Source organism: Rhinolophus ferrumequinum, chromosome 12, assembly GCF_004115265.2.
Source record: "Rhinolophus ferrumequinum isolate MPI-CBG mRhiFer1 chromosome 12, mRhiFer1_v1.p, whole genome shotgun sequence".
Classification (NCBI taxonomy): domain Eukaryota; kingdom Metazoa; phylum Chordata; class Mammalia; order Chiroptera; family Rhinolophidae; genus Rhinolophus; species Rhinolophus ferrumequinum.
The window spans coordinates 9,059,628-9,084,100 of NC_046295.1; the positions used below are offsets into that span (position 1 = coordinate 9,059,628).

At 37.9% G+C, this 24,473-nt stretch overlaps 2 protein-coding genes across 8 annotated transcripts in view; both read left to right on the forward strand.

Annotated features, from left to right (window-relative positions):
* The window catches only part of LOC117031777 (zinc finger protein 883), an 86,723-nt gene that overhangs the window by 3,020 nt on the left and 59,230 nt on the right, over positions 1-24,473 (forward strand). For 6 of the 7 annotated variants that reach the window (XM_033122470.1, XM_033122472.1, XM_033122473.1 and 3 more), the window contains one exon: positions 3,087-3,213. In XM_033122470.1, coding sequence (XP_032978361.1) covers positions 3,087-3,213 — 127 coding nt within the window. Of the gene's footprint in view, positions 1-3,086; positions 3,214-24,473 lie in introns of those variants that run through there. The other variant, XM_033122476.1, reaches the window with a different exon arrangement.
* LOC117032017 (zinc finger protein 2 homolog) overlaps positions 22,609-24,473 on the forward strand; it is an 18,605-nt gene continuing 16,740 nt past the window's right edge. Inside the window, 2 exon segments of the mRNA XM_033123140.1 lie at positions 22,609-24,206; positions 24,208-24,460. Of these exon segments, the coding sequence (XP_032979031.1) occupies positions 22,731-24,206; positions 24,208-24,460 (1,729 nt within the window). The 5' untranslated portion in view covers positions 22,609-22,730.

Genomic DNA, 24,473 nt, shown 5'->3' on the forward strand with positions numbered 1-24,473 from the left:
ATGATTTTTTGTCCTGTTTTTGTAAGTTTTATAATTACAGTTTGTGGTCCTTAGCATTAACTTTTATGGTGCAAGGTATAGATCAAGATTATTTACTTTTGCTTATGCATGTTTGATATTCCAACAACATTTGTTGAAAAGAATATGCCTTCTCCACGGAATTGCTTTGACACCTTTGTAGGGAATCATTTGATTTTATATTATTTGTGGTTCTGTTTCTCGAGTCATTAGTCTCTTCTGTTGATGTGATGTGTGGCGGTCCTTTTGCTAATACTATACTTCCTTGATTCCTGTTGCTTTCAAATAAGTCTTGAAATTGGTATTGTGACTTTCCCAAACTTGTGCTTTTTCATCATTGTATTGGATAGTGTAAATCCTTTACCTCTTCATGAAAGTTTTAGTATATACCTTTGTATCTTCAAAATGTGCTCTAATTTTGTGTGTGTTTGCAGTGACTGTATACATCAATTTTAGACCTTCCTTTTATGTTCCAAAATCGTGCAAGCAACACTCAGTGTATAGTTCCATCTCCATGTTTATAGATCTCTTAAGTGTAAATGGAGAACATCTGCCTCACTGTGACCCTCTGCCCATCCCCTTCCTTCAGTTCTTCTACCTCAGCTCATGGCTGAGTTAGAGAAACCCAGTTGTCGTCCCTCCTGTATGTCTCCTTCGCTATTCACGCAGGATACGTTACTTCTGACACTTCTGGTCACCAAATGTGTGGGTGTTGCTCCCCACAAGTAAGTGTCTGCAACACCAGCCAGACTTCTTACAGTTTAATTCATCTGACACCATCTGCCTGGAGATAGCGTGAGATCGCACAGGTAAAGGGCTCAGTTCTACAGCACTGCTCCCACCCCACTGCAGGTACCGACTGCAGGTCCCAGTTGTCACCTGTGCTTCTGACCTTGGGCTATATATCTGAGGTTCCCAGGATCCCCACTTGGGTTTGATTAATTTGCTAGAGCAGCTCACAGAACTGAGGGAAAGGCAATTACCGGTTTATTAAAGGACATGGTATAGGATACAGGTGAACAGCCAGATGAAGAGATACATAGGGTGAGTGTCCTGAGCACAGCAGCTTTTGTCCCCATGGAGTTGGGGTGCATCCCTCTCCTTATACATTACTGTTATGTTCACCAACCCAACCTAGAGGCTCTCCAAATATGTACTTTTGGGGTTTTTATGGGCTAGTCATCATATAGGCATGATCAATTCTTAACTTTATTTTGAGCCTCTCTCTCCCCTCTAGAGAAGTAGGAGGCAGGGCTGAAAATTCCAAGCTTCCGATTATGGCCTGGTCTCTCTGGTGACCAGTGCCCGTCCTGGAGCCCACCCACAGTCACCTCATTAAAACAAACGATGCTCCAGGTGCTCTTATCACTTAGGCACTTACAAGGGTTTTAGGAGCTGTGTGGCGGGAATCAGGGGTGGAGACCCATATATGCAGATGATCGTCTGCTTATTACGGGTTACGTCCTGATAAACCCACTGTAAGTTGAAAATACCGTAATTCAGAAATGGAGTTAGTACTGAAAAACCAAAAACAGTTCATCGATTTCTCTACCCCTCATCCTTCAGCTCTGGCAGTCACCCATCTGTTGTCGGTGTGAACTTACGTGTTTTTTTTGTTTTGTTTCTTTGTAGTTTCCACCGATACAAGGTCTGACAGTTAAGTTAGCGAACTCATTCTAGAAAAAGTGCTTCATACTTCATTGCTGAATACAGTAGTACCTCGGTTTTCGAACGTCACCGTTGACGAACATTTCGGTTTATGAACGCCGTAAATTTTATGGATCTATGGTATCATTAGACAGTAAAATTCATGCTAAATTGCTGTCTTAGGGGTTGATTTTAAAAGTCTGCAACGGATTAATCCATTTTTTATTACTTTCTGTGGGGAAACCGTGCTGCGGTTTTCGAATGTTTCAGAACTCGAAAGGTCTTCTGGAATGAATTATGTTCGAAAACCCAGGTACCACTGTATCACTGCCTTTGAAGTACTCCCCTTCAGGAGCTATGCACCTATGCCAGCGCCTAGTCTACCCTTCAAAGCAATTTTGGAAATCTTTTTTTGGAATGGCCATCAGAGCTGTTTTCATACTACACTTGATGTCCTGAATGTCATCAAAATGTCTCCTTTCACTATTTCCTTTATGTTAGGGTAAAGAAAGAAGTCCTTGGGGGCCTGACCAGGTGAGTAGGGAGGGATTTCCAATACAATTATTTATTTACTGGCTAAAAACTCCCTCACAGGCAGTGCCCTGTGAGCTGGTACATTGTTGTGATGGAAGAGCCATGAATTGTTGGAAGAAGGGTCAGATGATGGACTGTTTTCACGCAGCCTTTTCAGCACTTCCAAATAGTAAACTTGGTTAAGTGTTTGTCCAGGTGGTACAAATTCATAAGGCACAATCTCTCTGAGTTCACAAAAGGGTAGCAACAGTGTTGCAACAATTCAGGAAATAATTGTCCATCCTTCTTTTCGAAAGATCGAAAGATCGTCTGGTATTTGTCTTTCTTAATTCACTTTGCGTAATGCCCTCGAGGTCCTCAAATTGGTCTCCTCCATTTTCCTAAATAAAACTTTTCTCGGCTCTTGCACAGCGTTGTGTCTGATGGCCAAGTCTCATGATGCGTACGACCTCCAGGGCTTACCCGTATCTCTTCCAGTCTCTTCATTGGTTCCCTGTTGCCCCAGCAGAGAACTCCTAGAGGGTGTGTGTACCCTAGAGAGTGCTCAGGACAGTTCACTAGGCACAGGAAAAGATGACAGGAAGCCTAGTTATAAAATTGTATCTAAAAGACAAGTCACTAAACTTTATCGTTAGTATATTAACTGACAGTCTGTGGTATATAATTTAGAAATAATTGCAAATACATCCGGGCACGAGAATAGTATTTGTTTCAATTATGTGAGTACTCTCACAGTGTAAGACAATGATAGGCCATCACAGGCGTCCTTTATAAAATTTTCTTTTAAATTCTTAACAATAATTCTGATAGAAAATAGTTTGCAAATGTATTTGCCATGTCCCCTGTTTCTGAACCCTTGTGATTGAGTAAGAAATATGCTGTTACAGGCCTCAGTGTCCTTCAAGGACGTGACTGTGGAGTTCACCCAGAAGGAGTGGCAGCGCCTGGGCCCTGCTCAGCGGGCCCTCTACAGAGACGTGATGCTGGAGATCTACAGCCACCTCGTCTCCGTGGGTGAGCAGACCTGACCACCTGACTCCCTCTGGAATGCAATTCTGTTTTCCTTCTCTCCTTCATATTGAAATTATTTTTATTGGGGTGTAATTAACAAATTAAATGTCAGTAATGTTCAGCGTATAATTTGCTGAGTTTGGAAATGTTTAGAGGTGATTACTACCACCAAAATAATGATATAAAATACTTTTATCGCCCCAAAAACTTTCCTTGTAGCTCTTTGCAGTTATTTTTCTCTCCCCTCCCCGCTCCCTGTCAAGCACTGGTGTATTTTAGTCCCAATAGTTTTGCCTTCCTAGAATTTTATGTACATCGTACATTATTTACACATTTTTCTTTCTTCTTTTACTTTGTTCTTTCTTAAATTTTATTAAATTATTGATGTGACATTGGTTAATAAAGTGATATAGGTTTCAAGTGTACTGGTTCTATGATGCATAATTGTATATTGGTTTGTGTGTTCACCACCCAAAGTCAATTCTCCTTCTATCAGCAGATATTTGACTCTTCATTCACACTTTTCCTTCTAGCCTTTCCTTCTGGTAAACACCATACTGTTATCTGTCAATGAGTTTTTGTCTGTTTGTCTTTGTTATTTCTTTTCAGTTTCATATCCCACGTATGAGTGAAATCATATGGTTCTCGACTTTTTCCGTCTAACTTTTGTCGTGGCCAAGTAATCTGTTGTATGTAGGTACTAGGTCTTCTTTATCCAGTCATCTATTGAAGGATGCTCTGTTTGTTTCAAGGTCTTGACCACTGTGAATAATGCTGCAGTAAACATAAGGGTACATACATCTTTATGGATAAATGTTTTCAGATTTTTTTGTGTAGACAATGAGATTGCTGGGTCACATGGTAATTGTATTCTTAAGTTTTTGTGCAACCTCCACACCGTTTCCATAGTGGCTGTTCCAATTTGCATTCCCTCCAGCAGTGTATGAGGGTTCCTTTTTGCCCCACAGCCTCCAGCACTTTCGATGATTTGTCTTGTTGATAATAACCATTCACACAGGTGTGAGATGCTGTCTCATTGTGGTTTTGATTTGCATTTCCCTGTGGCTAGTAAAGTTGAGCATCTTTTCCATGTATCTGGTGGCCGTTTATTTGTCTTCTTGGGATGATTGTCTGTTTCGGTCCTCTGCCCATTTTTTTTGGAGGGCGCAGTTCACAGTGACCCATGCGGGGATCGAACCAGCAACCTTGGTGTTATTAGCACCGTGCACTAACTAATTGAGCTAACCGGCCATCCCATAATTGGATTGTTTGATTTTTGTCGTTGAGTACTGTGAGTTCCTCATATATTTTGTATTTGGCCCCTCTATGGTAGGCGTTGTTTGCAAATATCTTGTCTGATTCGGTTGGTTTCCTCTTTGTTTTATTGATGTTTTTTTTTGCTATGTAAAAAGCTTTTGAGTTTGATACAGCCCCATTCATTTATTTTTGTTTTTACTTCCCTTGCCTTTGAGATGAAACTAATAAAATGGTCTGTGAGACCAAGTTGCGGGAGTTTAATACCAATGGTTTGTTCCACGTATTTTATTTTTTTCATGCCTTGTATTTAGGTCTTTGATCCATTTTGAGTGAGTTTTGGTGTACGGTGACAGATATTATAGCAATCTACTTTCCTTCTTTTGCATGTGGCTTTCCAATTTTCCCAGCACCATTTTTTGAAGAGGCTTTCTTTGCTTAACGGTATGTTTTTGGCTCCTGTATTGAAAATTATTTGCCCGTATGTATGTGGGTTTATTTGTAGGCTCTCATTTCTGTTCCATTGGTCTGTGTGTCTTTTTCTGCCAATCTACCCAATGGGAGATTAGAAAGTAATTTTGTTTAAGAACTAAAATTAAAGTAATTACTAATTTTAACCTCTTTTGCTCCCAGGTGGTTACTGCAATTAAAATCAGTATTTATAACATTCACAGCTAACCAGCATTTCAGGGTTTTAAAACCTTTCATTCTAGACCTTCAAGTACATAGCTGAAATCTTGCAAATCTTCTGTGGTTAACTGCAATTTACACATCCTTTCTAGTGAAACTATGAGGTCTATAGGTGAATTGAATCTGAGTGCAATTAAAAAGCTATTTGGACAGCATTCCTTGCTAAGAAATGTTATCTATGTAGTATTTGTTAACGATTATAAAGCTTGGTTTGTTATCTATAATTCAAAAACTTTACGTGGGTCTCTTTCAAAACAAAAACATAATATACTATAATACTGAAAAAATATTTTTTTTCCTGAGGAGCTCAAAACGCTTTACTGATGTTTTCTCATTTGTCCTCACCATTTCCCCAAGGTAAGCAGATGGAAAATGTTATGCACATTCAATAGATGGGGGAACGAGGCCAAGAGAAATGAATGAACATGCCCAAGGTCATGTAATACGTCAATGGCAGGGGAAGGATGAGTCTCCGGTCTTCTAATTCCCAGGGACCTGGCATTTTGTAACATAGAGCAAGGTACCAAACCAGTTCTGGTTTGGTTTGGTAATACAAGTCCCCACTTATACAATTACAGTAAATTAATCAGACATCTGTTTTGTGGTATATCTCTATGTTTGGTGTTTACATTGGCCACAATTCTTGTTATTTTTTTTTTTTTTTTTTTTTTTTTTTTTTTTTTTTAATTTATTGGGGTGACAATTGTTAGTAGAATTACATAGATTTCAGTTGTGCAATTCTGAATCACATCATCCATAAATCACACTGTGTGTTCACCACCCAGAGACAGCTCCCCTTCCATCACCGTACATTTGATCCCCCTCACCCTCATCCCCCACCCCCATGTGGTTTTGATTATTGTCTCTTTGTAGTAGAATTGAAAGTCAGGCCGTATGACCCTCCGGCTTTGTTTTTTTTTCAGGATTGCTTGGCTAATCAGGGTCTTTTGTGATTCCATACACATGTGATGATTTTTTTTCTTCTATTTCTTTGAAAAAAATGCCTTTGGGGTTTTGATGGAGATTGCATGAAGTCATCATATTGCTTTGGGTAATGTGGGTATTTTAACTATGTTGATCTTCCAATCCATGGAAGAAATTCTCTCCAATTCTTTGTCTCACTTAGCGTTTGAGATTCAGGCATGCTTTTGTGTATGTCACCATTCTTTTTATTTCTAGGCAGTAGTTCTTTGCACGTGTACACCACAGTTTGTCATCTATATACCAGTTGATAGACATGTAGGGTTTTCCTTATTTGTGCTGTTAGGAATAGAGCTGCAGTATCCATATAAGTACATGTTTTGTTCAGACATTTGTTTTCATTTGTCTTGTGTAAACATTCCGATGTGTGGTCTTAGTTCTTATGGTCACTTTATAGGAACCTGCCCAATGTTTCCCAAGTCACTGTGCCGGTTTGCGTGCCCATTGGCAGTGTCTGACAGTTATGGTTGCTCTATATTCTCACCAACATGTGGGAATGGAGGGCATTATGGTTTTTTGTTTTTGTTTTTAATAAACAACACACGTAGATTTCTCACAGTTGTGGAGGCTGGAAGTCCAGGATCATGGAGTAGACTCCATGTCTGGTGGACCCACTTCTGGGTTGCAGGCTGCCAGCTTTTCACTGTGTGCTCACCTGGTGGCCGTTACTTTGTTTTTGTTTGTTTGGTTTTTTTTTTACAGTCATAAACGACATATTTAAAATAAGATGAAGAGACCAGTTAAAATTGTGGGAGTAGAAATCATTTTTTGTTTTAGTCTATTCCTTTCTACATTTCCATATTTTTGAAGCCCAATAAATGTTTTTCAATTTACCTGTGACTTTTAACCAGTCAGTAGTACTTTCATTTTGTTTCCTACAATTTTGTGCCGTGGTGAATTTTCTGGATGTACACAAAGAACTGGAATTTATATAATAGATAGCTGGCAAATACATTTTACATATCATATAACTGCATATTAAATAACTTTGTGCTTTGATAACTTTTTTCTTGGAGCATGATCAAATGGTTGTTGTTGTTTTTTAAAGATTCTAGTAGATGTTTTTGTATCTTACTGGATTTTCATTTGTATTTTCTTCATGACTAAGGAAGTTGAACATCTTTTCAAGTACTTTGGCCATGCATGGATTTTGTTTCTTGAAGTCTGTTCAAATATTTAGCCCATTTTTCAAGACTGTTTCTTTTAAAGAGTTACATTGAATTGACAGAGTTCTTTATGTAATCTTTATGCAAGACCACGATTAGATGAATATTTTGCTAAGTTTTCTGCCTATCTGTTGCTTTTTCTTCTTAACAGTGTCTTGGAACAGCAGAATTTTTTGTTTTTTAAGATATCGTTTGTTTTTTTCATGTTTTTTTCATCGTTTGTTATATTTCATGTTTTTTGTGTCTTTTTAAATATTTTTTTGCCTAATCGAAGGTCACTAAATTTCCTCCCTTGTTTTCTTGAAGATACTTTATAATTTTACATTTAGGACTTTGATTCACTGCCAGTGAATTTTTTTACGTTTTTTACGTGCTGTGAAATAAGAGTTGTGGTTCATTTTTTGTATATCTGTGCCTAGTTATAGTCACACCATTTGCTGGAAGGATTATTAGTTTTGCATTGAATTGGCTTTGGTTCTTTGTCAAAAACAAATTGACCATTTATCTGCAGTTCTATATCTGAACTTTATTCTGTTTAATGGTTGTGTGAGTCTGAAACGCACCTTGTTGATTATGTAGCTTTCTGGAAAGTTAGCAAATAAGGAGGATTTAGTCCTCCAAATATGTTTTTAATTTGAAAATTATTTTGATTATACATTCTTTGCCATTTCCATATAATTCTTAGAATTTCGAATCAATTTCTTCAAGACTTTTGCTTAGAATTCTGGTTGATATAGTCTTGAGTCTACAGAATGGTCCAGAAGGATTTACTTATTAATAATATGGATCTTCTGATACACTAAGTGATAGTGTATCTCTCCCTTTTATTTAGGTCTTTTTTTGTTTGCAGTGAGTTTTAGTTCTGTGTATATTTTAAACATATTTTGTTAAATATATTTTATGAAGTTAATGATACTATAAATGGTTTCCAATTTACAACTACAAATTCCAGTTGTTTGTTAGAAATGTATAGAAATCCAGTTGATTTATTTATATTCGTTGTGTCTTGTAACTTTATTATTCTTATTGTGGCAGATGTTTTGGAGCTTCTCAACTATGTTTTATATGAACAATTATGTTATCTGAATAAAGATATATTACTTCTTCAGTTTTAAACTCTATGGCTTTTATTTATTTATTTATTTTGTTTCATCACTGGCTAGCGTCACCAATGTAACATTGAATACAAGTGGTGACAGAATATACTTATGTGTTGTTTCTAATCTTAGAGGTAAAGCATTCATTCTTCACCATGACATAATTAACTAAATCGATTGTTAGTTTCTAAAACTGACCTTTATCCGTTTCTGGAAATTCTCTAATCTGTTGAAAGTTTTTTCTTTTTTATTGATATTTTATTGGGGAAGGGGAATAGGACTTTATTGGGGAACAGTGTGTATTTCCAGGACTTTTTTCCAAGTGAATTGTTCTCCTTTCAATCTTAGTTGTGGAGGGTGCTGTTCAGCTTCAAGTTGTTGTCCTTTCAGTGTTAGTTGTGGAGGGCGCAGCTCACCTCCAGGTCCAGTTGCCGTTGCTAGTTGCAGGGGGCGCAGCCCTCTGTCCATTGCGGGAGTCGAACCAGCAACCTTGTGGTTGAGAGGATGCGCTCCAACCAACTGAGCCATCGGGAGCTCAGTGGCAGCTCAGCTCAAGGTGCCGTGTTCAATCTTAGTTGCAGGGAGCGGATCCCACCATCTCTTGAGGGAGTCGAGAAATTGACCTGGCAACCTTGTGGTTGAGAGCCCGCTGGCCCATGTGGGAATCGAACCGGCAGCCTTCAGAGTTAGGAGCATGGAGCTCTAACCGCCTGAGCCACCGGGCGGGCCCCTAAAGGGTAATTTTAGATGTAACGACTCAAGACTTGAAGTCATGGTAATACTTATAAATTGAGTTCACCGGTTTGTACTATTTTCTAGAAGAGATCGAATAGAACTGGTATTGTTTCTTAAATATGATGTTGACTATACGATTTTTATAAGTTTTCTTCATCAAGTGGAGGAAATTCTCTGTCCCAGTTAAATTAGAGAATTTTATCATGAATGGGCTTTAATTTCCCTCTTTTTCTTTATTGGGCTTCATTTTATTCTTTTTCTAATTTCTTGAGATAGAAGCTCGATTATTGTCTTGAGAATTTTCCTGTTTTCTAATGTAAGCATTTAGTGGTATCAGTTTTTATCTCAGCGCTGTTTTAGCTGCCTCCCACACATTTTGATATGTCTTATTTTCATTTCATTTTGTTCAGTGTATTTTTTTTAGTTTCTCTTGAGACTTCCTCTTTGAAAGACTTTAGAAATGTGTTGTTTAACTTCCAAATCTTGGCGATTTTTATAAAACTTTCTGTAGCCGATTTTTAGTTTGTTTTCATTGTGGTCAGAGAATACACTATAGTTCATTGTTATTAAACTTCTTTTTTGTTGTGTGTTTTTTTTTAATGTCCCAGGTTAATGGCTATCTAGGTACATGTTCTATAGAGTTTTGCAAAGTATGTGTATTCTGCTGTTACTGCGTGGACTTTTCTATACATGTCTACGAGAGCATGTTGGTTGATGGTTTTTTTAAGTTGTGTATCTGCTTATTTTCTATCTAGTTCTATCAGTAGCTGGAAGGGGATGTTGAAGGATCTGATTATAATTATGGATTTATCGACTTCTCTTTTTAATTCTCTTAGTGTTTGCTTCATGTATTTTTAATCTCTCTTGCTATATACATGTTTCATATTGACGTCATTTTGGTGGATTGTTCCTTTAATCATTCTGTACTGTCCTTCTCTTTCTCTCTTAGTATTCTTTTCTGTTCAGTTTCCTTTATGTGATAGAAATATAGATCCTCAGCTTTTTTTTTCCTAACTGTATGCACGGTATATCTTTTTCTGATGTGTTACGTTTAAACTTGCCTACATCATTACTTTGAAGTGAGTTTCTTGTAGACAGAATATAGTCAGATTCTTTGTAAATCCATCTGATTGTGTTTTACAAGTTGTCTTTAGATCGTTTGCATTTGATGTAATTATAGATATGTTAGGGCTCAAGTCTGCTGTTTATTGTTTTCTTCTATTTCTTTATTTTTTCCTTCCGGTGGGCTACCTCAGAATTTTATAGAATTCCATTTTGATCTGCCCATAGTGTCTTTGAGGTTTTTGTATAGTTCTTTTTAGTGCTTTCTCTAGGAATTCCATTTTTTATAACTTATCACAGGCTGCTAGTGTTCATATTTCATTAGTTTGAGTGACGTGTACCTCCTTTTACCTTCCCTAATTTATAATGTAACTTTGTCAAACGTTTTCTCTCCGCATACTCTTAACGATATCCGACAGTTATAATGCTGCTTCCACCATGAAAGAGTTTAGTAAACGTAAGAGAAGGAATACCTGTTGCATATACCGTAGTCCCCCCTCATCCACGGTTTTGCTTTCCATGGTTTTAGTTACCTGCGGTCAACCGAGGTCGGCAAAGACTCAATGGAAAATTCCAGAAATAAACAATAAGTTTTAACTTGTGCATTATTTTGAGTAAGTAGTGTGATGAAATCTTGGCTGTTCTGTGTGGGACGTAAGTCATTCCTTTGTGCAGTGTCTCCACACTGTGTATGCTATTGTCACTTCGTAGCCATCTCGGTTAGGAGATGGACTGTCAGGGTGCTGCAGTGTTTGTGTTCGAGTCATCCTTGTTTCACTTCATGATGACCTAGCGCGCAAGAGTAGTGGCTGGAAATTCGCATATGCCAAAGAGAAGCGGTAAAGTGCTTCCTTTAAGTGAAAAAGTAAACATTTTTGACTTAATAAGAAAAAAAGACTCATATGCTGAAGTTGCTACGATCTACAGTAAGAACAAATCTATCTGTGATACTGTCGAGAAGGAGAAAGAAATTTGTGCTAGTTTGCCTGCAGAGAGAGACCACATTCACATAACTTTTATTATAGTTTATTCTTATAATTGTTCCATTTTATTATGTTATTGTTAATATGTTTCTTTTCCTATTTTAAAAATTAAACTTTTTCATGTGTATGTATGTATAGGAAGATCATACTATATACAGGGTTTGGTGCTGTGTGCAGTTTCAGGCACCCACAGGAGGTTCTTCAACGTGTCTCCCATGGGTATGAGAGGACGGCTATACTTATATTTTTTACTTCTAGTCTTGTTCATTTTTTTTCCTGATAGTTTAAGATTCCTAGACATTTAAAATCTATAAAAGAATTTTTGTAGCTGTTCTTTTACGGTAGTCCACCTGGTGATAAATGTGTACATTTTTCTTCACCTGAGAATGTCTCGATTTACACTTCATTCCTGATGGTATTTTCACTGCATATTGAATTTTGCGTTAAGAGTTTTTAGCACTTGAATCATTGTGCCACTTTCCTATAGCCCTTGTGCTTTGTCATGAGATGTCACTGTTCCAATTGTTTTTTCCCATATTTAAGGTTACTTTTGTTTTGCTGCTTTCATAATTTTTTTTTACTTTTCTTTAGTTTTTAGATGTCTGACTGTTTTATGTCTGGGTGTGACTTTATTTGAGCTAATTCTGTTTGACATTTCCTTAGCAAATAGTTTGTCTGCATTTTTGATGTCTAGCTCTGATAGCTGGCAAGCCTCATGTCCTCCGTCCTGTCTCCACATCTGGGCAAGATAATCATGAAGTCTGCCCCTTCCTTGCTTGGCACAAATCAGTCCATTTACACCATGCAAATCCTGGCTTATTGTAACTTGTCGTTATATTAAGTTGGTGCAAAAGTAATTGCTGTTTAAAAGGTTAAAAATAATTGTAAAAACCGCAGTTACTTGCACCAACGTAATAAATAGCAACTCTCACTCTGGCTGCATCCTCTGACCACAGTAAAATCCAGGGCCACTTGTTCCTTCCTGCAAACTGTTTCGTTCTGTCTTGAGTGCCTACCCTGCTTTCTCCTGATTGCCTCAATATGTGAGCAACAAACTTTTTTGTGTCCTGGTAAGCACTACAAAACAGCCCAAACATGGATAGTTACAGAGGCAGGAAACGAAATATTGGAAATGAAGTCTGCAAACTAACCCAGTTGGAAGTCCAATACATACTAATATAAAAAAAAAAAGGTTCCAACTTCATTTTGCGCCTCAACAACATATTCTTAACTAACATCTGCTGAGATATACTGATTGGCAAATTGGCAAACATCCTGGCCTCAGTCCATACTGGGGCTCAAATGACAGTTAACGTGGGTATTCCTGTGACTTTTAACAGGATGCTTTCTGTAAGGGCAGGTGTTGTATAGAGGACGAATAGTTATGCTTCACCTGAACCATCGGAATTATTGCCTTAACCAACCTCACTGTGGTGACACAGCACCCATTGTAGTGCATCATGGACTTAGTGACCCAAGTAACATAATGAAATTACATGTCTGACACTTACGCTTCGTTAGCTTGACAAATGGAACTCAGTGACCGCCCCCCTCAGTTATGCCATTGCACCCAGTCTTTGCAGGCGAGATCTTAACCACATCCAACTTTCCTCAGGAGCACAGATATGATTATTACATTGATGACATGCTCCTCTGAGGAGATGCATTTGACACAGTCATTCCCGACATACAGATACTCATAAAAGAGCTCACAAGACGTAATGGGCCATTGTCCCATCCTTAGTACAAAGCCGCACCTCCTCACTTAAATTCCTGAGGATTATTTCGTCAGTTGAGGGACTTATGTATTCCTGACATTCATGAAATAGCTCTTAGCACTCTGCATATGCTCAACATTACTAATTCCTGTACTTTTTTTTTCTTCCTTTGGTTTTTGATGACAACATATTCCTTTTAACAAATTTTATAATATTAATCACAAATCGTCCACTTTGAATGGTGTTTCCTACAACTGAATGCTGTAAAATCTGACTAAATTGTTATGTAAGAGGCACTTCTGTCCCTGGGAGACTCTTGCTGTAGAGGCTTTAGCAACCTCTTCTCATGCCTCTTGGACTTTCTGGACCACCCATGCTTCCCATAAAATGCCCATGAGCCTCAGGTGCAGGAAAGTGCCCCCGTTATCATGTGAAATGCCATTGCAGCAGCATTGTGGACTGCACACTTGTCTGTCCTGGAAATAGATACTCACAGGTCGGGAGTCTGTGACTTTCAGTACCCAGGTGAAGAGTGTGCCTTGTGTCCTAAAAGCAGTGTCCCTCAACCTCGGGATGGCCAGTGACACCTCCTGGCCGAAGTGCAAGTGGTGTTTAAAAGACAGATACACAGGAGCTCTCTGGCACATCCTACATGCAGCAGGAGGTGGCCTGGCCTGCTCTGTGCTCCGTTGGTTGGTAGATGGTGCAGTGCTGGAGGAGGTCATCCTTATTCCAGACCCCTTGACTCCCTAGGGAACCTCTTGGGATCAACAATGAACAGCAGAAGGCGTTCCCTCATTTTGCGAATGGCATTGCCACTGTGACTCATAACGGATCTCCCTGGAGAGCTGCTTCTTTTCCTCCTTTACCTGGGATTTCTGTGATAAAGACGGGACCCAAGATAGTACAATTGGCCAAAGTTCAAGCACTCATCTTGGTATTGGAGGATGCACTAGCCAATATTGGTCCCATCTGTACCGTTTTACAGACATTTCATCCATTGCCAATGAACTGACTGGGTGGTTCAACCAATGACAATGACAATTTCCTCTCCATTTAGTCCCCTTTTGGGGAAAGACTCTGGGCATCTTGCTTCCCCGATAACCAAACATATAAATCACGGTTACACATGAGTCTGGCCATACTAAAGCCATGATACAAGGCGTCGTTAAGACACTCCTTTGAAGTGCTTGATGTCATCCATGATGACCAAAGGACTTAATGTCACTTCTCAAAATACACAGTACTGGGCTCTTGAACAAAAATCTTTTACTTTCTTTACACCCTCATGCTGCAGTCCTCGTAGAGTGCCACATTAGCTAATGAGTTCAAATCCAATTAAGGGCAACATGGCACCTCTCGGTCATCAAACATCAGATGTGAATTGTAATGGAGTCTGACTCCATTATCGATGTTTGACTTCTAACAGCCCTTCTTCGAATTCTTGCTACGTAAGATATTTTCATTTGTGAATCAATCTTCTCCCTTTTCCTTCTTTCCTTCCTTCCTTATTTCCTTCCTTCCTTCCTTCCTTTTTTCCCGCCCTCTCTCCCTCCCTTCCTATCTGGATAACTTTTCTTTTTGTGGCACAATTGACCCAGCTAGAACCTCCGGTACAATAGTGAATAGAGGTGTTCAGCATGAACATCCTGTCTTCTAATATTAGTGGGGAAACTCCAGGTTCTGATCATGAACTGTGATGCTATCTGTGGGGTTTTCTTAGATACTCGTTATCAGATGGAAGAAGTTCCATTGTGTTCCTAGTTTGTTCAGCATTTTTATCATGAAAGAGTGTTGAGTTTTGTCACAATGCTTTTTCTGTCTGTGAAGATGATCGTGTGGTTTTTAATCTATTGATATGGTGAATTGCATTGCTGGATTTTTGGATGTTACACCAGCCTTGCATATTTGGGATAAGTCCCACTTGGTCGTGGTGTATAATACATTGAATATGTTTCTAGATTCAGTTTGCTAGTATTTTGATGGTGATTTTTGCTTCTGTATTCATAAGAGGTATCGATGGTCTGTGGGTTTTTTTGTGATGTCTTTATCTGGTTTTGGTATCAAGGTAATGGTGGCCTCATTCGATGAGATAGGAAGTATTCCCTTTTCTGTCATTTGGAAGAGTTTGTAAATGATTGGTATTATTGGTTCTTAAATGTTTGGTAGAATTCAGCTGTAAATCGTATGGCCATAGGCTTTTCTTTGTGGGTAGTGTTTTGGGTACTGATTCAATCTCTTGTGATAACTCCATTCAGAGTTTCTGTTTCTTCTTGACTTAGTTTCTATAGTTTGTGTCTTTCCAGGAATTTATCCCTTTTATTAAGTTATCTAATATATTGCTGTACAATAGTTCATAATATTCCTTTATACTCAGTTTTTGTTTCTGTATAGTCAATAGCAACGTCATCTCCTTCATTTCTGATTTTAATAATGTGCGTCTTCTCCCTTTATTCTCTGGTTAATCTAGGTAAAGATTTGTCAGTTTTGCTGATCTTTTCAAAGAACCAACTGTAATTACTTTGATTTTGTATCTTTTCTTTCATGAATTTCTAATCCAGTCTTTATTATTTGTTTCCATTGCTTGCTTTAGGTTTAGTTTGCGCTTGTTTTTCATTTGCATAAAGATGTAAGGGTTAGGTTGTTGATTTGAGATCTTCTTTCTTAATACAGTTGACCCTTGAACCACATGAGTTTGAACTGCTTGGGTCCACTTCTACACATATATTGTTTCAATAAATATACATTTGGCCCTGCACATCCCTGAGTTTTGCATTTACAGATTCAACCAACTGTAGATTGAAAACAGTATTTTGTGTCTGTGGTTAGCAGTCCATGGATGCGGAGGGCAGACGGTATGCATTGTTTTATGTTATTTTATATAAGGGACTTGAGCAGCTGTACATGTTAGTCTCCATTGGATTGGATCGTTCTGGAACCAAACCCCCATGTATATAAGTTATGACTGAGTTTTTCAGGAGTCAGAATTTATATGTGTATTTTCACCTGCTCACGGGGCGTCACCTCAACACCTGCATTGTTCAAGAGTCAACTATAAAGTTGTTTATAGCCATAAATTTCCCTCTAAAAACTGATTTTGCTTCATACTACAAGGTTTGGTATGTTGTGCCTTCTCTTTCTGTCATCAGAAAGTATTTTCAATTTCCTCTTCAATGCATTAGTTATTTAGGAGACCGGTGTTTAATTTTTGCATATTCGTGTATTGCCCAAATTTCATTCCATTACTGATTTCTTATTTCATTCTACTGGGCCAGAAAAGATACTTTGTATTATTTCTGTAGTTTTAAATTTATTGTAGTTTGTTTTGTGCCTAATACATAGCACATGATGGAGACTTTTTTATGTACAGTTTAGAAGAATTTGAATTGTGCTCCTGTTATGTGAGGTGTGTTGTATATATATGTCTGTTAGGTTTAGTTGGCTGATAGTTCTGTTCAAATCCTGTATTTCATACCTGGCTTCTCTCTCCATATTGAGTATGACAGTGAAGTGTCCAACTGTTACTGTTTAATAGTTTATTTTTCCTTTCACTTGCCAGTTTTAACGTTATGTATTCTGGGGCTCAATTGTTGGATGTGTATATGTTTATACTTGTTACAATATCTTCATGATGGATTTACCATTTTGTCGTTATAAATATTAATACCTTTTTATCTCTAATAACATTTTTGACAGTGTATTTTGTTTCATATTACTATAGATTTCCTATGGGTGCTGTTTGCATGGAATATCCCTTGCCACCCTCTTACTTTCAACATCTTTGTATCTTTGAATGTAATGTGTATGTCCTTAGACCGCGTATAGTTGAATACAGTTGGAGCTTGTTTTCTTTCTTTTTTTTTTCCTAATCAATCTGACAGTCTCTGCGTTTTGTCTGGATTGTTTAGTTTGCTCACATTTAATGTTATTTCTTATACGTTTGGATATTTGTACGCCATTTTGCATTTTGTTTTCTACATGTATCATGTATTTTTCTCGTCTATTTCTCTATTGTTTTGTAGTATGTGAATATTTTTTCATGTAACATTTCAGTTCATTTAATGATTTTATTCACATTTTTTGAGAGTTCATTTAATTAGTTATTCCTTTAGTGTTTACCATATACAGGTGCCATATACACCTGTACTTAGCAGATCTACATCAAGTTATCTTAACTTAATTTTAGAGATGTATAGACAGGTTCCTCCCATGTAAGTTTATTCTTCCTACGCCCTCTTTTGTGGTATTGTTAGTTAGGGGTTATGTTTTGTTATGTATGTTTTATGTTATTAATCTTTGTTTCTCTTCATTTTTTATTGTGCATTTGAGTTACCATTTGGTATTATTTCCTTATTCTAATATAGCTTGACTCCCTCCTACCTCTTTTATGATTTTCTTGGAAACATAAAAACATGTGTGTGTGTTAAAAACCCAACATTGCACACATGTACTCATTGTTGTACACAATTACTTTTTAAATCAGTCAAGACAACTTTCTTTACTGTATATTGTCATGCGATTCTAGCAGCAAACATCTCTCAATTTTTGTTCTAGCAGCAAACATCTCTCAATTTTTGTTCATCTGGAAATATTTTCACTTGACCTTTATCTTTAAAAGATCATTTTCCTGGATTCTTTGTCGATAGTCCTTTTCTTTGAGTAGTTAAGAGTATATCATCAGCCCACTACCTCCTGCCCTTTATGGTTTCTGACGACGAATCTTACTGAGGAGTCTTTGCCTCTCTACCCTGGAAACAGAAACTTCCCACTTGTCTGTGTGCCTTGGTGATTTTTCATTCTACTTTCTTGTGGTAAATCCGCACCCCCAGGTAGTTTCCTCACATGTGACCACAAATTAGTATCCAATCAAAGATTGAAAGGACCCTTTTGTAGATCTCCATAGCTCTTTCTCTCTCTCTCTCTCTCTCACTGTAGCTACTAAACATGAACCTTTATTAGAATTTAATGTTATTTAGGCTTGTGATTTAGGGGTTTAAGGAGATGTCCTTTGAGCAGCTGAAAATATTTGTGTTTTATACCTCCCCTTAGAAGCAGTCAAGTGAATATTGTTTCTGTGTCACTCTTAAAGCTGCATCTTCCTAAACATTTAGAATCATCCATATCCCATGAAGTGAAACCATCTCCTAATTATTTCCCATTTACAGGGTATTGTTCTATAAAACCAGAAGTGATCTTCCAGTTGGAACAAGAAGATCCATTGTTAGTGGAGGACAAATTTCTAAATGGGAGTTATCCAGGTGAGTTTTAGAATACCGGTAGAAGGTATCCCTGGAAAACTAAATCCAAATTGGGATCGGTTCAACATTGGGCAGCTTTGGAAGTTTATATACACGTAGATCCAATAAAATGTGGGTATGGAGGATATAAATTTAAAGGATACAACGTTACCGGTTTTCATCTTTTGCATTAGGCAACAGTGTATCATTTATACCTCACAAATCAAATAATGAGTTTTTATTTAACCAATAGAAAGTTAAATATAGAGGAAGATTATAATGCTAACTAAAATGGAATTTTAAAGCATGGCAAAAGAGAGAGAAGAGATACAAGGTCTTTACAGTTAAGTTCACGAACTTGCCACCATGTGCATACATTGGCAGCACTGTACAAACAGCTCACCAAGGTTTCTTAATCTTGGTATATCAGTGCCTCACAACCGTGTTTGTGTCGACGTGTGGTGGTGTCTTGCTGAGAGTCGTACATTGTTGTTGCGTGTTTTTGTGTGCTGTCGCAAGAATGAGTGAGGTAGAATTAGAGCAATGAACAAACATTAAATTTCGTGTTCAAGTTGGCAAGAGGGGAAGTGAAATGAGAGACATGTTAGTCCAGGTTTATGGGGATAATACCGGGCGGAAAACAGCAGCGTACAAATGGATTCAACATTTTTCTGAGAGGAGAGAACGCATCACTGAAGAAGAGAAATCAGGTTGGCCAGTCACAAGCAGAACTGATAAAAACATTGCAAAAATTTGTCGAATTGTGCGTCAAAATCGTTGGCTTACTGGGAGTAGCATGTCAGACCAAGCAAACATCGATAGAGAAACAGTCAAGAAAAACTGAACTGAAAATCTTGGCATGAGAAAGGTGTGTGCAGAAATGGTCCTGAAGGATCTCTTGCATCGCGGCAGTGCACAAGCTGACACTGCACTGTCTTTGAGGGAGTTTTTAGCCAATTAACAAATAAGGGTATCGGAACACCCTTTCTATTCACCTTATCTGTACCCTGGTGACTTCTTTTTTTGCCTGAAGATAAAGGAAATATTGAAAGGAAGACATTTTGATGTCTTGACATTCAAGACATCAAGGGTAATATGACAGCTTTGATGGCCATTACAGAAAAAGAGTTCCAAAATTGCTTTGATGGGTAGACTAGGCTCTGGCGTTGGTGCATAGCTTCCCGAGGGGAGTACTTTGAAGGTCACTAGTGATATTCAGCGATGAGGTATGTAGCACTTTTTTAGGATGAGTTCACGAACTTAATTGTCTGACCTTGCATATACACCACTCGGATTTCAAACAAGATACAGTGGATGACAACTGTGATTCTAGGTCAAGAGTTGGTAAGTTATGTTATTTGAGCTAAATACAGCTAGCGATTTGTTGTTACAAATAACAAGTTTTTTGAGTACATTGTTTGCGTATCGGTTATAGCTGGTTTTGTGGTACAACAAAATGGCTGAATAGTTGTGATTGATATGATATGGCCTACAATGACTAAAATATTCACCATCGTGCCCTGTACATAAATGTTGGTTGACCCTGCTCTAGATATTAATAGCATATTTTATGACATGCTAATATACATTGATATGTGTTTTTTAAGCTCTGTACTCTGAAAATATAGTATAAGCTTTCTCTGAAGAGTCAGTGGAGTAACAAAACATAATTTTATTTTGGGTTAGAAGAAAACATTAAGCTCGTAAAGCAACATAATTTAATAGAACTAGAAATTACAGACAGTATGAGAACAAAATACCCCATATTTAAATTAAAAATACATATAACTTTTGGAAAATCTATTTGATCAAGGGGTTATCAAAATTTATAAAAGTATGAAATGTATTTGTGAACCTGTGTGTGGAGGTCTCTGGTAACTCAGTGGAGCTGTTATATTAGAGTTTATTATAACAAAAGGTTACAGATAAAATCAGGAAAGGGAAACGTCACACAGGACAGAATCAAAGAGAGACTGAATGCAAACTTATTTTCTTCTCCCGATGGAGTTACATGAAAAGTCCTTAATTCTGCCACCAGCGATGTATGACAGCACACATGAAGTATTGTCACGCAGAGAAATTTACCCAAGCTTTGGTGTCCAAGGTTCTTATTGTGGGTCGGGCATGTGGGGCTGGACCACCTACATGATTGACCTCATTTACTCAGCATATAGCCCGTCCAGGGAGGCCCAAGGCCCCAACCATAAATCCCAGTGTTAGCCTGAACTACTCATTTTGGCCCAAGCCCCCAGGTATGTAAAGACACTATTATCAGGCAGGCTGTTCCATGGGCTTACAAGTCGTCACCCACGACTTTGTCAGAGTGCATTCATTTCTTTGGAATGTGCAGCCTGTGAAAACACCAAACGTGCTGAGATTACCCTTTACTGCGCACAATTTTGGGGTATGGGTATAGCATCTCTTACTGGAAAGTTTGAAGAACAAGGAATTTTGAGAATACTTAGGTAAAACAGAAGTAATTAATTAAAAACATATATAAATGGATTAATTAGAAAAGTGTAATAGTATAAATTAAATAAAAGCCAAAATGCGGTTCTTGGAATGGAAAGAATAAATAGAATTCATATAGTAATTATCCTATGATGCCAATAGTGAGAATGTATTATGTAAGAAGTTACAATGGAAATGTGCTTAGAAATACAGCTGCACAAAATATAGAAATGTTTGAAAATTATTAAGCAACATGAAATTGAATTAAATGGATGATATATCATGTTTGTAGATTGGGATACCACTCTAAAATTCTGAATTCTTACCCATGTTGTATAAACATCCTTGAAGAATGGGATGGTGTAGGATCTTTTCTAACAGGTACTAAAGATATATTGTAAATCTGTTGTAACTAGCACAGAATGCTACTGTCCTGGGGATAATTACAGAGCTTTGAAACAGAGTAGAGAGTCCAGAAACAAATGCATGCTCTAATGACAACTGATTCATGAACCGGATGACAGTGTAGAAAGCTGCATAAGGCATTTATATGAAAAGTGTCATTGTGCCCCAGGTTTATACCCTACCATAAAACTCAATTTGCTGTGGGTTCATACCGAAGGGATTTATGTGCATTTGTTTTGGTTTCCATGTTTCTAAAAGCTGGGAAGGAACAGAGTAATGTGTGGGAGACACTTGCTTTGTACATTCCTCACAAATGTGTTGTTTCTGTGAAGAATTCAGATCGTGTGATCACTTTGTAACTCTGTCCTTCCACGGCGCCGTATTTATAGCGGCTCTCTTCTTCTCCAGCAGTCAGTCCATCTATGCCCTTGTTTTATTTTTTTCCTAAGCACTCATCAGGTCTTCTTACTTCTCAAATAATATTTCAGAATCTCCACTTTTGTGTCCCATTTGAAAACTTCACAGGCCTATACTCCCTCCCATACATTGTCTGCTTCCTGTGATGGCAGTAATCATGATTCCCGAGCTCACTCCCTCCTTGGATTTGATCCTACTTTTGTCTGTGCTTCCCTGAACGCTTATTCACATCTCATTTGCCTGGTATAACCTTGTATCCTTAGTACCTCAATATCAATAAGGAATAGGAATAGGCATACAATGGATATTTCAGTGAATAAATTTTGTTTTCTAGTCTCTTTCTTCTAATTTGTCTCTGAGCTCTGTCCTCTCTGTCTGCTCTTCTTCTGTACAGTAACTCCCTCCATGCTTGTGTCATCCATCCCCGTAATTCAGGCCTTTATATCTCATCCTGATGACCTCGTTTAGGGCAGCTGTACCTCAGTGTTATGGTGTCTTTATTTCAAATATAACCAACTGAAGATGAAAATTTTCTCTCACAACGCAGACATCCTTGTTTTCCACTTGCATAGTATTTTGTTGAATTTGAAACATGTGATCCTAAGGTTCTCACAACTGGTAGATACCAGGTATGTTGAAAAGTGTATGGAAAGCAGAGTGAAATTTGGGAAAGTGATAAAACTGGTTTTTACAACATGAGTGAGCATATTAAAAACGTGATACTTAGGATTGCTGGTCAAAAAACGTTTGCTTTTTGAACAACAGTAGTGAAATCTAAAGTACGAAAGCCAGAATAGAGCAGTGAATCCCACTGAGGTGGAAAGATACCTTTTCCTTCCGTCACTTTTACACTTCTTCTTGGGCATTTGTGTTCCTAAGAATGACACCCAGGAGAATCAGAGCTTGGGTTTTAGGATTATTTCTTTAAATACGAGGAAATTTGTTACATTATAAACTTATTTTGGTTTTGATATGTAGAATGAGAAAGGGAAACGTCCAGATGGAACACATGTGGACTGATGAGTATCCTATCTTTTTAATCTGCATTTGGTAGTTTAAGAACCTGGATTTTGTGAAATATATAGTGGGGCATATATGTATATGACTTACTACATTAAGAATGTTACATTTCATAAAGTATTTATTTTTTAATTTTTCATTTTTAGAAGACTGCCAACTTGATCATTCAGAGAAGAGCCAGGAAAACCAAGACAAGTGTTTATGTCAAGTTTCTTTCACCACCAACAGACCATTGATTGCAGAGCAAGAGAAAATTTCAGGAAAACCATGTAATCTGGGCACAGACGTTGTTCTTTCAAGAAAAATGACCTCTATATGTGACAGTGTAGGGCCTACATACTTGGATCTGTACCCGTTGGCTCCTCATAATGACTCAGAAAAGAAGATTGATGACTGTAATGCATCTCATTCCTATACTAGAAATGAGAGAAGAGATACTGGAGAGAAATCTTCTGATTACTATCAGAATGTGCAAACTTTCAATTATGTGCCGGAATTTTCTTCGGGGCAGTCTTTTGAATCTAATGAACGTGGTTGTGCTTTGCATGATAAAGCTGTCTTCATTACGCGGAATAGTGCTTACGCAAAAGAGAGATCTCATTATAAATTTGGAAGAAAGCTATGTAATGAATCAGCCCTTGCTTCTCCCAGTATTCACACAGAGAAGAGTCCCTGTGAATTTCATGAAGATAAATGTAATACAATTGGGAGCAGATTCAGGAGGGTTGCTCAACTTCAGAGAACTGATACAAGAGAGAAAACTTTTGGTCCAAAACCACAATTCAGTGAATATCAGAGAACTCACACTGGAGTGCAACCACTTGAGTGTGGGAAAAACTTCAACTACAATTTAGCCACTAAGGTACAAAACAAGACTCACACGGTAGAGCTACCTTGTGATAATAATACACGTAAGGAAACTTTCACTTCTCAGTCACCCATTGATACACAGCAGAGAACTCAAGTGAGTGAAAAACAGTTTGAGTGTAATGAATGTCAAAAATCCTTTTCTAAGAGGTCAATCCTTATTTTACATCGAAGAAGTCACACAGGTGAAAAAATTTATGCATGTAATGACTGTGGGACAGCTTTCTCCCGGAAATTTACCCTAGTTGTACATCAGCGAACTCACACAGGGGAGAAACCATATAAATGTAATGAGTGTGGAAAAGCTTTCACCTGCTCTTCACTCCTCAAAAAACATCAGAGAACTCACACAGGGGAAAAAGCCTATCAATGTATTGAATGTGGTAAAACTTTCAAGCATAAGATAAGTCTTGCACTACATCATAGAACACACTCAGGGGAGAAACCCTATCAATGCAATGAATGTGGTAAAAGATATACCCACAAGTCAAGCCTTGCAAAACATCAGCAAACTCACACAGGGGAGAAACCGTATAAATGTAGTGAGTGTGGAAAAGCTTTCACCTGCATGTCGTCCCTCAGAGAACATCAGAGAACTCACACAGGGGAAAAACCCTATCAATGTAATGTATGTGGGAAAACTTTGAAGCACAAAACTCGTTTTGTAGTACATCAGAGAACTCACACAGGGGAGAAACCCTATCAATGTAATGAATGTGGGAGAGCTTTCGCCTACTTACCACGCCTCAGAGAACATCAGAGAATTCACAAAGGGTTGAAACCCTATCAATGTACTGAATGTGGGAAGTCTTTCTTCTGGAAATCTAATCTGAATGGACATTGGAGAACTCACACTGGGAAGAAGCCCTATGAATGTGCTGATGTGGAAAAAGCTTTTGCACACAACCAACAGGCATGTTACACAACATCAGAGAACTCACACAGGAGAGAAACCCTATGAATGCAGTGAATGTGAGAAAGCTTTCGTCTCCTTATCAGGTCTCAGAGAACATCAGAGAATTCACTCAGGGGAAACACCCTATCGGTGTAATGAATGTGGTAAACTTTTCGGCAAGAACTCAGCTCTTGTAGCACATCAGAGAACTCACACAGGAGAGAAACCCTATCAATGTAATGAATGTGGGAAAACTTTCAGCCAGAAGTCAGCTCTTCGAATACA